Raw genomic sequence first — 16487 nt, forward strand, 5'->3', positions numbered from 1 at the left:
CACTTTATTAAGGGACATTGCGAACTAACCAAAATTCAAATTCACAAACCCAACATATTTATATAGTAAGCAAAACCTATTCTTGGATAAGCAGTGAACTCTGTTCTGCAAATGAACTAGTATTTATTTCTGCAAACCCAAGCACTCAAGAATTATACCAGTAATGAAGAACAAGGCACACACTTAAATGATTAAAAACTGTGTGCTAAAATAGAAAAAAGAAAAAATTAATGGCAGATGTTTTTATAATTCACTTTTTAACCTGGAGTTACTGGTTTAATCACAAAAATATTAGAGACCTCTGATAGTTTTGCTTAAAGCAATTATGGTCATCACTGAAAAACAGCTGATAAACTTGAAATCCTTAAGACTCTGGATGCATGTTACTCTGTATTTCAGAAAACTAGCTAGATGGTTTCATATGCAGGAATATAAAATACACAGGTACATGCATCTATTATCAAAATTCAGAGACTTCCTCAGGAAAAAGTCAAGTTAAAAGACCAGTTATGAGAAATGCTTTTTTTTCCTAACGTCATATGTATTTTTGACTCTCTGTAGCATTAAGCACAGTAAACTTTTGTTCCCTCATCCAACACAAAATTTGCTGATCATTCATCACAAAATTTGCTGATCAGCCACTTGCAGCTGGTAAGTTACTATTAACAAATACATTGCAGTAGCAATCTGACACTTCTACAGTGACTCACATGGTCCGATTTAAAGACAATTTTTAATTCATTATAATCTTAAACTAAGCTCAAAAGGTGCAGTTTAAAGCAACAGCATGCACTCTTATCCTTCAAGAACTGTCATAAATATTTTCACTCTAGAAAACCCTGCCAGACTATAAGCGGAAACAGTAGTAGTAGAATTAAATTACTAACATAGGAAACCATGAAACAAATGGTTTGGCTGAGGAGCTGAAACTTCTCAAATACAGCAGCAGATATCAGAGTAGATGGGAATTTTTCTCGGTAGCTTGCAAAACATAATTGACTCTACAGAATCATGAAGATGCTGGTAAAGCGTGCAAAGGGGAAGATTTCAGGTTTCGGCTTCCTCTCAGATGAGAGAAGGCAGACTTGGAGAACCACAGCGATGCAGTCATCCTTTACAAGCATGGATATTTAAGCACACTATTTACAACTCCATTTAAAAAAAAAAAAGAAAAGAAAAAAAAAGAAAAAAGAAAAACCCTCAACATTGAGCTGTTCCAGTGGCCAGCATCCTGCTCCAGGATATCCTACAGTACTCAGCAGCAGCAGCTTCAAGGCTAACTGACCAGTGAGAAGTAGGGTTGCTATCTCTGCCTCTTCAGGACAGCAACACAACCAGTACGGCTGGGTGGACGTCTGATGCTTTGCTCTTGTAACAGATAGAGCAGGTCTACAATGACACTCACGTACAATATACAGCACCCTATAGCATACACAAGTTAAAGTCTCTGATCTGTATCACTTTTACGCACACCTTTTTACCTAATTCCACTTGACTCCTGTCAACTGTCCTGAAACTGTCTCTTCATATCCTTCCCTGAATTCCACTGAACTCTCTACAACAGCTAAAGAAATCAACAAAATATGACATTGATATAATTATGTGCCATCTTCTGATAGTTAAATCATTCCTTATGTCATTTAACAGGCAGAAGCGCAACCAACAGTGTTCCACTGAGGTGCTGGAGCGTGTTCAGAGAAGGGCAACGGAGTGGGGAAGGGTCTGGAGCACAAGTCTGATGAGGAGCGGCTGAGGGACCTGGGGGTGTTGAGCCTGGAGAAGAGGAGGCTGAGGGGAGACCTGATGGCTCTCTGCAGCTCCCTGAAAGGAGGGGGTAGCCAGGTGGGGGTCGGTCTCTTCTCCCAAGGAACAAGTGATGGGACAAGAGGAAATGGCCTCAAGTTGTGCCAGGGGAGGTTTAGATTGGGTATGAGGAGAAATGTCTTCACCGAAAGGGTTGTCAGTCACTGGAACAGGCTGCCCAGAGATGTGGTGGAGTGACCATCCCTGGAGGTATTTAAAAGACGTGTAGATGTGGTGCTTAGGGACATGGTTTAGTGGTGGGCTTGGCAGTGCTGGGTTAACAGTTGGACTTGATGATCTTAAAGGTCTTTTCCAACCAAAACAATTCTGTGATTCTTAGTGGCTCCCACAGCCCTGCATGTGAATAGCTGTAGTGATAGTGTAGGGGAAAAAAAGGAAAACTGGATAGTGTTTCTAGCCCATGTTATTTAAAGTTAAATGTGCATGTCCAATTAGTGAGGAGTATGGCAACCTCTAGTGGTATATGCCTACTTAGAAAACAGCAGACATTCCCATATATGAAGCTTTAGGAAAAGCATTTGCCTTAAGTACTCAGTCATCTTCTTGTCACTAATTTTATTAGAATGACATCGTGATGAGATGTCAGAATACAGCTGTTCAGGGAAAAAATCCTTTTCATTTCCAAGCGTGCCTCACATATTAGAGCAGGCAGACTAGCTGTAGAAAAGCTGAATATCATGAAAGCCATTTCCAAATAGTTAAATGAATTAATTCAAACTGAATTGCAGTTTTAAGTGGCAAGTTGAATACCTGCATTAAGATGCCAGTTAGGTGCCCAGCTTTACTTTTGGTTAATTGTACCTGTAGAAGAGAAATCAAGGAAAGGAAAAACCTACCCTCACTACAGGTATCTAACACTCCACCTGGTTGTGCTTTGTTGTTTAGAGACCATACAGCCACCTCTGGTAGTCATTTGTGACAATAATAACATCAATACACATTTTGTTTTTTTATAATAGCCTACCAATATAATTTAAAGATACTAAAAATGTCAGCACTCAGCAAATATAAGAGAGACACAGTGCAGTGCAATTTCACCCTTGGCACAATGCTGAGAAAATAGCTCTGTGTATTTAAAAACAAACCAGTGGTAACAGAGGATAGAGAAGGGAAGGATCCCAAAGTCCGGGCAATCTACAATAGAGGACATCCACCATTAAGTGAATACTGCCCTGGATCTTATTATTAAACATCTATTACATCTATTTTTACTTCCAGCAGCTGCTTCTGATAGATTTATACAAATCTGTCGATTTTCATGCTTGCTGGAACAAGACACAAATTGCCCAACCCTGTGAAGTTGTATTTTACTCAGCTCTTAAGTACACTACATTGATATTCCCAGCTAATTCTCTCACAGAAAATAGTCTTCAGAATTTAAAACAATTGGCAGTCTCTGCTCAGAATAGGATTAGGAAAAAGCCTGCATGGAAATGGAATTACTTCTCACATTAAGGAAGGAATCATTAGAGCATCTGGTGAAGCTTAAATGATGACTGTCTATTCAGTTGTATTGCTAAGCAGATTTTAAGTTAAATGTTTCACAGCTACTTAATTTAAAAACCTATACCCTAAAATACTTTATGCAATGTCAAGTATCATCTTCTTTTTAGGCTTTTCCTTCACAGAAAAACACTTTTTCGTTATGAATACTGTGGTTTATTCTCTCAGAGATGCTTGCACTCTGACTCAGAACAGCAATTTAAATATAAATATTCTGCTTTGGCATCATGAAGCAAGCCAGCATCAGTGCTGGCTAAATTTAATGACAGTGGCTAACAGACTTCATAAGGTAGGAAAAGGAAGGACAACGTATGTCTCAATCATCTTATGATTGATGACATCAGTCTCTTATGAAACGTATGTGTTCATAAGTATTTATTTCTATTGCTTTTCTCAATAACAGAAACTTTATAACAAAACTGTGTATCTTGAGAGGAAATCAGGTTAAAATACTTCCTTTATGGTGCATGAGCCTGCCAGGGAACCCAAGGTTGTAAAGCTCCCGAGAAGAAAATGCTACCATACCAGCAGTAAAGTCTTACAGAAGACAGGCTGTTCTGGAACTGACTCCTCCTTCCAGCCTGCCCATGTCCTAGCCCCACAGGACACGCAACAGATTTTAATAAATTTTTATTGTAGGATCTTTTGACTTACAAGAAATCATGATCATAGTGACAAATTAAATCCCAATCTTGGTGGCCATTTTTGCCTATTGTTCAGATGTACAGTTTTCTAACTGCAGAATAAAATCTTCTTTCCCTAACCCTCCTCTTGTTTTTCTGGTTCTGTTTCAAATTTAAAGTCATCATCTCCTTCATTACAATTTCCACTGCATAATAATATGGAGCATCTGGCTACAACAAGGCAGAAGCTTAAAAATAGCAGCATGGAATATCTCTGGCCTATATAACAATATCATATTATATATGATATAATATATAACATATTGCCTTTTTGTTTTGCTTCTTCAGTTACCGAATATGTCCATTTTCTCTACCAATCCCTACATTATTTCCAACCAGAAAAACACAGTTCCAACCCTGCTGGCACCCAGTGGTTGGGATAAACAACATCCTTCTCGGACTCCTATCCTACCACACTACGGCCGGTTGGATATTGTTCAGTCATTATTTGTAATACTGAGCAGCTCAGATCCCTTGTGAAGTCTCTCTGCTAAAAGCCATAACGAAACCCACCAGCAGTAGCTACTGAGAGCTTACGTCTTTGGAAGAACTAAGAGTTTTGAATATGCCAGTACTATGTGTTCGCTCTAAGGTCTCTCATTCTATTTGGCACATTTCGAGTGTGGCTTTCTTAGTCCTTCACCCAATAAAAGACAGATAATTTGACTGACAACTTCAACACAAAAGAATTTTTTTCCCTGTTTTTTCCCATTCACCCCTATTGCCTCCTTTCCGCATGCATCAGTGTTAAGCAACAACACAAGTCTGTCTGCCTTCAATAAGAATATCAGCACAATTATTTCACAACTAAAATCAATTGTAACTACGCATGTCTAGAGGGATGACGAATAAGGCACCCAAACATCACAGCAGATTGTTGAAATGTTGCATGCAAGGAGCACAAGACAATTTCTGGGAGTTGCACATCCTTCCTTGGGTCTTGAGATGGGTCATACATCAGGGAGTCAATCTGCCTCAAAGATGCCATTACAGATGGTGAAAACTGTGTGTGAGAGGGCTGGAAGAGGCTGGTGTAGGGAGGAGCCTCACAGAACATCAAGACTCTGTTTATGTTTCTGAGTTGAAAGGTTGAGGTGAGACATGCATGCAAAGGTACTGAGGTTGCTGCTTCTCTACCGATGGCTGCCACCTCTTTTGATAAGCCACTAGACCACAGGCTTAACCATTTCATAACCCACTTAAATGAAAATAAGCCAGCTGAGCTTGCTTTGAACTGAGTTTAAATTTTGAACAGTAGATGTCCATAAACTCAGAGCATTTTGACAAAAGCCAAGCCATACAGAAATACACAGGCAGTTACACTAGGTGACTACGAGATTACCAAGTGGTGATAACAGCCAGCTGTAATGGGACTAGCAAGGTAACCTCTTCCTGGCCCAAATATAACCAGAGGAACAGATCTTGCATTGGTCTGCAGAAACAGCAGTAGAATAAAATGGAACGAAATCAAAAACCAGGAACACAGGAAAAAGGTCTGAAGTGGAAAACAAAGTATCACACTAAAAACCAGCCCAAGTTTTTGAGCATCAAGGTAGCATGTCTCACACCACACCAGCATCTGCAATTTCAGTGGCCAACATTTACAAACGCTTGGAAAACTCAGACTCCATGTCTATGATTTGAGAAATGAAGACAGCAGGTCTTTAAGACAGTGTCTGTCATACGTAACAGGAAAATAGCTTCAATTCAAACTCTGTACGCTCATTATCACTGCCAAGGGTATGAAGAGAAAGCGAGTATCAAGCAGGGAAAAGGTGATGGCAGAATGCATTCATCCCGGTTACTTGTCCATACTTTTACAACCAGCCATTTCCAAATGACAAGGGGCCCGGAGAGAATTAAATCTTAAAGAGCAGTGATTTAAGAAGAAGATGCATCTCTTGTTAACCAAGTCCTTTACAAAGTGTACAGGCATGCAATTATCATTTACATATTTTTGGCACGCTGTCTGTACTTGACAAGCACTTTTAACAGTTTATTCCAGATCGCATTAACAAGGACCTTCCCGGTTTCCCTTGGAGCGTGGAGCAGGGCTGGCTGCCAAGACAAGAGAGATGCCTGACGCACAACTACCTGCCTTTTTATAAAGTGGTCTGCAGCACAGATACAAAATAGGAAGGACCAACTTCAACATGTACTTCTTTAAAGTTATGGCCCCGTTTTAGAACCAAAGCAGATATCAACTATTTACTACTACACAGGCTAATTAGCTTTATCACTTGAAAAGTATGGTTGCAGGGCTCGTTGGCCGTATTTGCCTGGCCCCGTCACAAAATGATCATTACATTTTGTCTGATTTAACAAATAAATCTTTTGCCAAATATGCAGGAAGGAGTAAAGCAAGTTGAAAATCCAGTTTGTATAGTACTGGAGAAGCACCACCCAGTGCATTTTATAATAATAACATGACGCATGGCTAAGAAAAGCATAGTTCACAAAAATCCCTGATACACTTCTGGTTTAAAAGCAGATGCTGGGCTATTCTGTTAAGAGAAGCAAAAGTCAGAAGTTTCTGTCAGAAACTAGTATTTTTTGTGCATTCAGAACAGATTCAAGTAAAAAGCATGTAAGATTTATTCTGGAATTATTTAGTTATTCAGTTATTTCAGCTACTTAATTAATCAGTATCTATTAAGGCATATAAAATTCAAATTCCTCTACTCCTGAGTTTCAGCAGAGTTTCAAGAGAAGTCTGTTACTGAAGTTTTATATTTACCTGATGATCCTCTGAGCAGCATACTGATGAAGTGAGCGGAACTGTGCTGACATATTTGCTAAGGCTGCCAGACAATTTGTATGAAGGTATTTATCCTGTCAGAAAGAGGAAAGAAAAAAACCACATCAAACTGTCCTTCTGATATAGACTGACACCTATTGCAGGAATCGTTCAAAAGACTGAGTAATATATGTTGCTTTAAAAGACACAGTCAAAAGCAGATAGCAGAAATGTAAAGTGTATATACTTGGTGATGCTTTAAACACGTTTTCTTAAAATATAAGGCTTATAAAAGAGTCATTGTTTCACACAGATTTCAGAGTGTATATGTACACACACATATGTATATGTATATGTCTTCATATCTTTCACAATGTAGATTTACAATGATGTGGATGTAAGAAATACTGAAAGACATTCTTCTCTCCCTTTCCCTCTCTCTCCTTTTTGTAGTCTTATGCTAAAATTTTCTGCTTCATAACTCATCTCCCTATTAACTCTTTCAAAGCATTCTATATATCCCACAACTACAAACAGATGATACTTCAGAGTTCTGGTCCCCATTTAAATGATGTCCCTATCACGGTCAAGGGTTTCACAAAACCAAATGTCCACTTATCCAATCCAATAGGGTTTATTTTTTCCTTTTAAAATCTAAAATATGCATTTACATAGCATAACAGATTCCAAATCCTACAAATACAAGCCAAGAATGTCCTCATTTCTTCCAATTCTTTTGATCATACAAGTGAAATCCTTAAGTTTTCCTATTTAAAATAGATTTAAGTAATTGTTTGCTACTTTTAATGTAAAAACTTCTGTGCCTTTAATTGCATTGATAGGAGCCTATGAAGTTGAAGCAGTTTTGCTTTGCTAGAGCTCAAAAAGGTTTTATGGCCGAGTCACTGTCTCACTTCATAAAAACACTAACAATAAATAGAGCTGAAATTCCCACTTCTGAGTAATTTGAGAGAGGCAAACAACCTAGGAGGAATCATTTCTTCTCATCAAATTAAGGAACTTTTTCTTCTCATCTGAAGATGTGGAGTTCATTGCCTCATTTATGGTCTTTAGAGAATCCTACTCAATGAACTGGACCATAATACAGAAATCATGTTACAAGTTCAAAACCACTTAACATTGTGCTTAGTTAATATAGCTCATGTTCCCATTTACTTCCCTCCCGTAAATTCAGATGCCAACTGGTTGCAACAGAATGAAGAACAATCCCACACCCTGTTTGAAATGGAGTTCATGCTGTTGAAGTTAGAAATCCACATGATGTGCGTAAGCGCTACACATAACTCTTACCCTTGTCCGTGTCATGTTGTACTGGATGGTTCTTATCACGACTAGTATCAGGAGACTCCCAAGTGAGATCTCTGTTAAGACACGCTCAGCATACCAAGTGATGTTTTTCAATATCTGAAAAAAAAGAACCAAGTTCTTCAGCACTTAGGTCTGAATAAGAGCATAGAAAGTTGCCTGGACTCTCTCATTCCTTAAGATAGGTAAATTAGCTTCCAGTCTCAAATGTGACAAAACCTATCATATTCTAAAGCAAGAACAAAACAAATTAAGAAAAAAAGAAAAAAAAAAAGACAGACCTCTGCAGTATTATTACCTAGCAGATCTCATCAACTTTATTATGTCATGTGTAGAAAGATGATTAAATTTGGCAGTCCCCTAATATGCCCTGTGCCACCACACTTCTATATTCTTTTTGATCTTACCCTTTACACTATAAAGTCTCCAGTTCCACCCTACACACCTGAATAATGTTGCCAATTCCTTCCCATTTTCCCTCATTACAAGCTGGGCAAGAGGCAGCACGTACGAGCTCTGACTGATCGGCAAGAGCACACATGCTGAAGGACGCGGGGCAGATCAACAGGGTAACTGTTGACTTCACTCTGAAGCCTTTCTCTTGCCAGAAGTGAGGTCTCTTCCCTTAATAGGTTAGACAAAGTCATCGGCTAGGTTAGATTCATATCTTCCCATGCTCCCCACTAACAGAGTGGATGAAGTTTACTACCATTTCTGAGTTTATTGCAGAAGGAGAATCAATCCACTCTTTCCTCCTAGAATATTCAGCTGACCAACCTGGAGCAATACAGCAAACATAAGCACAAACCCCCCTGCTTTAAAGGACTGGTAAAAATGAGTCAACAGAAACTGCACTAGAAACATGGATAAGACCTTCTATAAATACAGGGCTATTCTGCACTGAAACAAAAATTTGCTTAACAAGAACTACTGCACACAAAGCTATCATTCTGTATAACTTCATCTTCAATATATTAAGCATGTTTCATTGAAAATAAAACCCAAACCCCACCAAACTCAACAATTATCTTTATTAATTAATCTTTTCTCTTAAGAAGTTATGTGAAAACACTTCTGACTATATCCTTCCTTCCCACGTCTCTTTTGGCTGAGTGAAAATAATTATTGCTCGTCATTTTATATCATTTCCGCTTTTAGAATTCCCTCTTCCTCCCACTAAGAAAGTCACTCAGCAAAAACTTTTTTCTGTAAGGGAGTGGATGGAGAAGTAGCAACCAATTTCCTATAAGGAGATATGGAGAGCTGGCCACTGAACAACTTGCAAAAGACAAAAGGAAAGGCAATGCTGGGAGCTACTCCAAGCTGCTGCTGATTTGATACCTTTCACTCCTTCTGTCTGAGGTATACACATTCATACAAACTCTGCTGGAAATAACCATAATTCTGTTTGTGAAAAAGAAGGGGAATCTGAAAAACAAAATTAAAGTCATATGTGTATATTAATTCAGTGAAATTCTGAAATATTTAAAACCCAGCACTTTTGGAATTTAAAGGCTAGCTAAAAAAAAGGAGGATCTACACAATGATGTCTACACAGGCTTCTGAAGGAATATAATACTACATTCTGCAAGATCTGTGGCAAAATCGGGGCCCAAAGTTTAGGCATTTCTCCGTACAAAGTGTTACACTACAGCAATGTCCCTCAGTTTGGTAGTGCAGGACTCTTCCACTACAAATCAACATTGCCACAGAGAAATGATTCCACACCTGAAAGTAAGAACATTGGTTGTACTCACACATTCAGGTAACCTGGAGCAATGGGCAATCAACGCATAGGTATTTAGATCCCGTTATTTATTTGTTAAAGGTGCAAAGCACTGCCTTGTTTCATTAACAGTAAAGGCGAAAGGTTACATCATTTCTCTGATAATCAGGTGTTTACTTCACAAACAATTGTATGTCATGATTTTAAATAATGTAGTCACTTGGTTGCTAATCACGAAAGGAGCCCGCAACTGGAATCCAAAAAGGTCACCCTAAATTTCTAGTTCCACAGTTGTAAATTTGTCATTTGAAATTCTGCATGTTCTTAATTAAGGGGATTGGTACTTATGGTCATGCACACCGTTCAGCTCAAAGGCAGAATGTTTAGCAATTTTTTTCTCATCACTCACATTTGAGAAGGAAACAGAACGAGAGCTATTTTACTAACACAGCTTCTTCCGTTCAGCCCAGAGCCTGGATCTGTGAAAAACTTTCTGAATTACTTTTATATTCAATTTGCATGTTGGCAGGTGACTATATTTTGAGAAGGAATGGTGTTTTACAGCTGAGGTGAAGAGAGGACATACTTGAGTTTACAAGCAGAAAATACCGTATTAACTTTGAAACCTGTATCATAGGTCAATAAAGCTGGTTTTTGTTTCCCTGCAGCATTACACATACTGAACACATTTAAATACCAATTTTGTTTGTTTTACAACTTTTATGGAAATCATGAATCATAGAATTGTATTGGAATTGGAAAGAATTGAGTTATCCCATCCTACTGCCAAAACAGCATTGGTCTTTAGAGCCTACATTGAAAAAAACTACATATATATATTAAAAAAAAAAAATCTTTGTTTATCCCTGTTTTACATGATTTAAGCAATCAACCTTCCACTAGGCAGGTAATTCCAGAGCTCCCACATCTCAATACTAGGATTTTTTTCTACCTGGTTTTTAGTTTAACATAATTACCAGTATAAACATGCTACCATTTGCGATACCACATTTGACCATCATAAGCACTTCCACTCCCTTAAGATTTACATTTGTTAGCTGAATCATATTCTTCCATTTATTGTCATTTTGGGCTACAATTCAACAAAATCTTGCATTTTTGTTTCTTTTAAATTTTCCGGGTGGCAAATCAAAGCCTTTTAAAAATCAAATGCTGCAGCTGTAGTTAAAATAATGACCAGCTCTGAGTATCCTAATGTCTCAATCTATAGAGATCAAAATTGTACCAACTCCTGAATCACCACCAAAAACTGGTAGACAGACTACAATCTACAAGCATCTCTCTGTACATCAATGAGCAAGCTCTTTAACAATCAATAAAGACATAGCTGAAGCTTAATGTACCGCACTTAACAACTCTTATGTATACCTTATTCTTCGTTTATTTATTATTTTGCGGTAATCAAAACTCAGAATTGCCAGAAGACCTTATTTAACAGGGGTTTTCCCTACATTAAACCTCCTTCTCTCTAAAGCAGTCGTATTTACCAACCATGCCTTTATCAGAAGCTAAGGGACTAATTCACTTAGCACATCGAAGTATTTTAGTTAATATAACTGTGTCCAAAAGTATACTAAAGATCCAGTGCCTAACCTGATAATTATAACAAGTTTCTACATTAAAAAAAAAGCAATCAAATTAAACCCTAATGCTAGTGAACATAGTTGGTTACTAATCATCTTCAACCACTCAAAAAATAACAAACCCTAAGTATGCACCGATGGGATTTATGCACAGGTCAAAGTTGTTAATTTTTGAAATATTTAATACATGATAGTTTTCATATAGTGGAATACAAGGAGCCTATATAGAAGTCCTGTAAGAACATTAACAGCACAGTTGTCATTGCAGACGACAACTTGTTTTTAAATAGAAAGTGATTCTTTGGCAAGAAAATTAAAAGTTGTATTAAAAAAACCCACTTAACTAGGAAGTTCTTATTTTGCCTTTCTAATTATCTTTCTGATCTTTGTTTCTCTTCCACCAATCCACTTTGGTATTGAATCTTCCCCATGCTCCCCGTAGCTGGATTTGGAATATCACCAATATAATCAGCCAAAAGACTGCTGTTGACCAATCCTTCCAAATACGAGTCGCAGCAAGGCAGTTTAATGTATTTTACAGCATGCCTATTGCTGAATTTCTTTTCTAGTCAGCAGCCTTATTTTTTGCAGTAAGCTTAAGACACATACACAGAGCGCCTGCCTCCCACAGAGCCCCATAAACTAAGCAAATGATTTACATTACAATCTGTGACACCTCAAAGATCTTAAGTACTATGCCGTTTTGAGGACCCAACAGGCACTCAAAACACCACAGTAATGCAAGTTATATTAGGGTTGTGAATGGAGAGGTTAGACCGTAATTGGTTTTATGTCACCTACTCTGAAATACGTACTCAAAAGGCCCTGTATCCTACCTATAATTCTGCTTCCTTTTATCCATCAACTTTTGCCCTTAAATCCCAAACACGTATGTTACAGGTTCTCTCTGCTTTAAGTTTCTTTTTCATTATCGGTTGGGATCAAGTCCTCCCTCCCTTCCACACCATAGTCCCACTTTTATCACCCCCAAACCAAAGCAAAGTAAGACCTATCCTATCAAATACACAGCACGATGACAACCAAGATCTTTTGAGAAACGCATCCAACAGTTCCTCTCTCAAACTGTGCTCATGACAGAACTACATGTGATTAATCCGAAATACTCAAACTAGCAGAAATAAAAGGAAAAAATGAAACTTTTTAAAGGAAGTATTCTCACAGAACACCTCCTTTGGGGTAGAAAAGCAGCCACCACCTTCACATAACTGATTTTTCTCAGCTACCCCTGGCTTGATGCCCTCTGTAAGTGTCCAGCTGCCCAGGCCACCCATCAAGGCATTTGCTTTTTGATTACTCCACCGCAGAGCTCTGCAATGGGTGCTGTGGCTTTTCCCAGAATTTTTGATAGGAGTAATGCTGGCAAAAGTGAGGGTATTATTTAACACAAGGCGCTGGGGGATATTATATTTCCCTTAGTATTGTGTAGGATCCTACTGTAAGTAATACTTAATAGTCAAGACATCATTACACGTACATTTTATCAAAACTCTTGAGTCAATAGATTCTAAAGTAAAACCCAAGCGGAAAAAAAAAGAATCTTAAAGAGCTTGTTCTAGACAGGGTAAGTACTGTCTTAAAAATGCCATTTTTTATTTTTTTAAACATTTTTAACCTTCCAGGCTCTGCAAATTTCACATGCATATACATTTCTCATGTACTTCCCACCCTCACTCTCACCTTAACTCCAGGTCTCTTGAAGCTCTTTCACAGTACAAGAGACATTTGAAATAGCATCTTAATTAGGATTCATCAAACTCTTTCCTCCCTCACTTTATTCCTAGCATACCTGAAAGCCTCTCTGTCATGAAGTATTTCAGTGAAGAGTGCATTTCCTCAAATAACCATGTTCTGTATCACCCTATGCTGAAAGATTTTGGTGGGTTTAGATGAACCTCCAAAAAAGAGGAACCTCCTAAAGGGATTTTTACCCATTTAATGTACTTATGCTTTGAAAATCATGCATACAAGGGCCTATACAACAAGAGGTTAAGGTGACAAACATCCCCAGCAACAGGCTCAAGTGTGACAATTTCTGGTAAACAAAAGGATAGAAAAATCAGAATACAACAGGGAAAGACTTGAGACATATTTAAGGGAAGACTGGCCAAGGCTGAGGAACAAATAGGAAACATGAAATCACTACAAGAAAGGTTTCCAGATATAGGCAGCTATGAGAGGATGTAGAAGCAGGTATAATTTCTCGTTATAACAAGTCACTAATACTATTTTAAGACAAAATGATGATGGTAAAAAATGAAAGTAAGTCATGCAAGGAGTTTCTGTAAACAAGGACAACTAGTCAGGCTGGACAACCAAGACAATTAACAGGAATATCCTGAAAGAGAAGCAAAAAAACGATGTATATTTTCACAAAACGGGCAACAGAAAGGTTAAAAAGCTGTTAGTTGTGTAACTGATGGATTACACATATGAACTTTACTGCAACAAGATACTCTGCTAGAGGAGAACTTGACCAGCCTGAGGCTGCTAAGCATTGACCTATGATCAGATACAGCAAGTCAGTGAGTAACTTCACAATAGCAAAATGCTAAAGTAAGCGTAGACAGTGACTTTGGTTGCAAATAATTGTTTGTGATTTCTTAAAAAGAGCTTATTTAAGACTACACAAATAGATCTGTTTTCAAGAGATTTTATACAAAGAAAGAAATTAACCACTTTCACAACAAAAAATATCTCAAGCCAAGCACTTGGACCTTCCAGAAGAAAAACACACTGTTATTTGAAGAACTGTATAGAATCATTAAGTAATGGTTACATTCTGTAATATATAACAGGGATAAGTTGTGGTTGCGCATTTCACTTCCTGACTCCTGATTGGTTAGATTATTGAAAATTTAACATACTCTTCAAAATGTAACTATGAAAATGGGTAGTATAAAATACTATTTGTTTTGACATGACGCACAATGTAAATCCAAACCAACAGTACACAGAAAGATATATTTCCAGATGCTTATTGAAAAGAGATTATTTTACTCAGTTTGTGCTAAAATTATACCCAAGAGTTGTTTTCCCCCCACTCTGAGATAAAATACACTTACCCTAACAGAAAAGACCAACTCAGTGAATAAATCTCTAATAAGCTATTTCTTATAGTCTCTCATTTACGAGCAAGATAGAAAAGTAACCTCCTCCCACAAATAAACAGAGGCCAGTGTTTCTTCCCACACCCTTTGGTGTTATTTTGTGGGGCACATCCCTGTACAACAATGGAAGTGGCAGTTCCTTGAGTCATACTACTACTCTAGGAACTAGTACTACTCTTGAGTCAACTCAAGAGTCTCAGGTTCCATCATGTGGCCTTTGGAAGAATGGCCAGGGCACTCAAGAGGACTACAAGGATGTTGTGATGTTAAGCAGGGAGAAAATTAGGAAGGCCAAAGCCCAACTAGAACTTAATCTGGCTACTGCCTTAAAGACAATTAAAAATGTTTCTGTAAATACATGAGCAACAAAAGGAGGACTAAGGAGAATCTCCATCCTTTATTGGAGGCAGGGGGAAATGTAGTGACAAAGGATGAGGAAAAGGCCAAAGTACTTAATGCCTTCTTTGCCTCAGTCTTTAATCGTAAGACCAGTTGTTCTCTGGGTACCCAGCCCCCCGAGCTGGAAGACAGGGACGGGGAGCAGAATGAAGCCCCCGTAATCCACGGGGAAATGGTCAGAGACCTGCTACACCACTTAGACACACACAGCTCTATGGAGCCGGATGGACTGAGGGAGCTGGTGGGAGTGCTCACCAAGCCACTTTCCATCATTTATCAGCAGTCCTGGCTAACCGGGCAGGTCCCACTTGACTGGAGGTTAGCCAATGTGATGCCCATCTACGAGATGGGCCAGAAGGAGGATCCGGGAACTACAGGCCTGTCAGTCTAACCGTGGTGCCAGGGAAGGTTATGGAGCAGATCCTCTTGAGTGCCATCGCATGGCACATACAGGACAACCAGGTGATCAGGCCCAGTCAGCCATGGGTTTATGAAAGGCAGGTCCTGCTTGACTAGCCTGATCTCCTTCTATGACAAGGTGACGTGCTTAGTGGATCACTGGGTAAAAACCTGGCCGGATGGCCGGGCGCAAAGAGTTGTGATGAATGCAGGTAGACCCAGTCAGTGGCCGGTCACAAGTGGTGTTCCCCAGGGCTTCGTGCTGGGGCCAGTTCTCTGTAATATCTTTATCAATGGTCTGGATGAGGGGATCAAGTGCACCCTCAGTAAGTTTGGAGACGACACCAAGTTGTGTGGGAGTGTTGATCTGCTTGAGGGTAGGAAGGCTCTACAGAGGCACCCGGACAGGCTGGATCAATGGGCTGAAGTAACTGTATGAGGTTCAACTAGGCTCAGCGCCGGGTCCTGCACTTGGGTCACCACAACCCCAGGCAACTCTACAGGCTGGAAAAGTGTGTGCACAGTGGCTGGAAAGCTGCCCAGCAGAAAAGGACCTGGGGGTGATGGTCAACAGCCGGATGAACATGAGCCAGCAGCGTGCCCAGGTGGCCAAGGTGGCCAACAGCATCCTGGCTGGTATCAAGAATGGGGTGGCCAGCAGGACCAGGGCAGCGATCGTCCCCCTGTGCTCGGCACTGGTGAGGCCACACCTCCAGTGCTGGGCTCAGTTTTGGGCCCCTCGCTCCAAGAAGGCCATTGAGGTGCTGGAGCGTGTCCAGGGAAGGGCAATGGAGTGGGGAAGGGTCTGGAGCACAAGTCTGATGAGGAGCGGCTGAGGGACCTGGGGGTGTTGAGCCTGGAGAAGAGGAGGCTGAGGGGAGACCTGATGGCTCTCTGCAGCTCCCTGAAAGGAGGGGGTAGCCAGGTGGGGGTCGGTCTCTTCTCCCAAGGAACAAGTGATGGGACAAGAGGAAACGGCCTCTGGTTGCATCAGCGGAGGTTTAGATTGGGTATGAGGAGAAATGTCTTCACCGAAAGGGTTGTCAGTCACTGGAACAGGCTGCCCAGAGAGGTGGTGGAGTGACCATCCCTGGAGGTATTTAAAAGACGTGTAGATGTGGTGCTTAGGGACATGGTTTAGTGGTGGGCTTGGCAGTG

General features: G+C 39.6%; 1 protein-coding gene across 10 annotated transcripts in view; it reads right to left on the minus strand.

The window, feature by feature from the left end:
- DYM (dymeclin) overlaps positions 1-16487 on the minus strand; it is a 218151-nt gene that overhangs the window by 104047 nt on the left and 97617 nt on the right. For all 10 annotated transcript variants that reach the window (XM_075739713.1, XM_075739712.1, XM_075739715.1 and 7 more), the window contains exons 12-13: positions 8059-8172; positions 6748-6842 (exon numbers count right to left, since the gene is read on the minus strand). In XM_075739713.1, coding sequence (XP_075595828.1) covers positions 6748-6842; positions 8059-8172 — 209 coding nt within the window. The remainder of the gene's footprint in view (positions 1-6747; positions 6843-8058; positions 8173-16487) is intronic.

The sequence above is a fragment of the Balearica regulorum genome, chromosome Z (genome assembly GCF_011004875.1).
Source record: "Balearica regulorum gibbericeps isolate bBalReg1 chromosome Z, bBalReg1.pri, whole genome shotgun sequence".
Lineage (NCBI taxonomy): Eukaryota > Metazoa > Chordata > Aves > Gruiformes > Gruidae > Balearica > Balearica regulorum.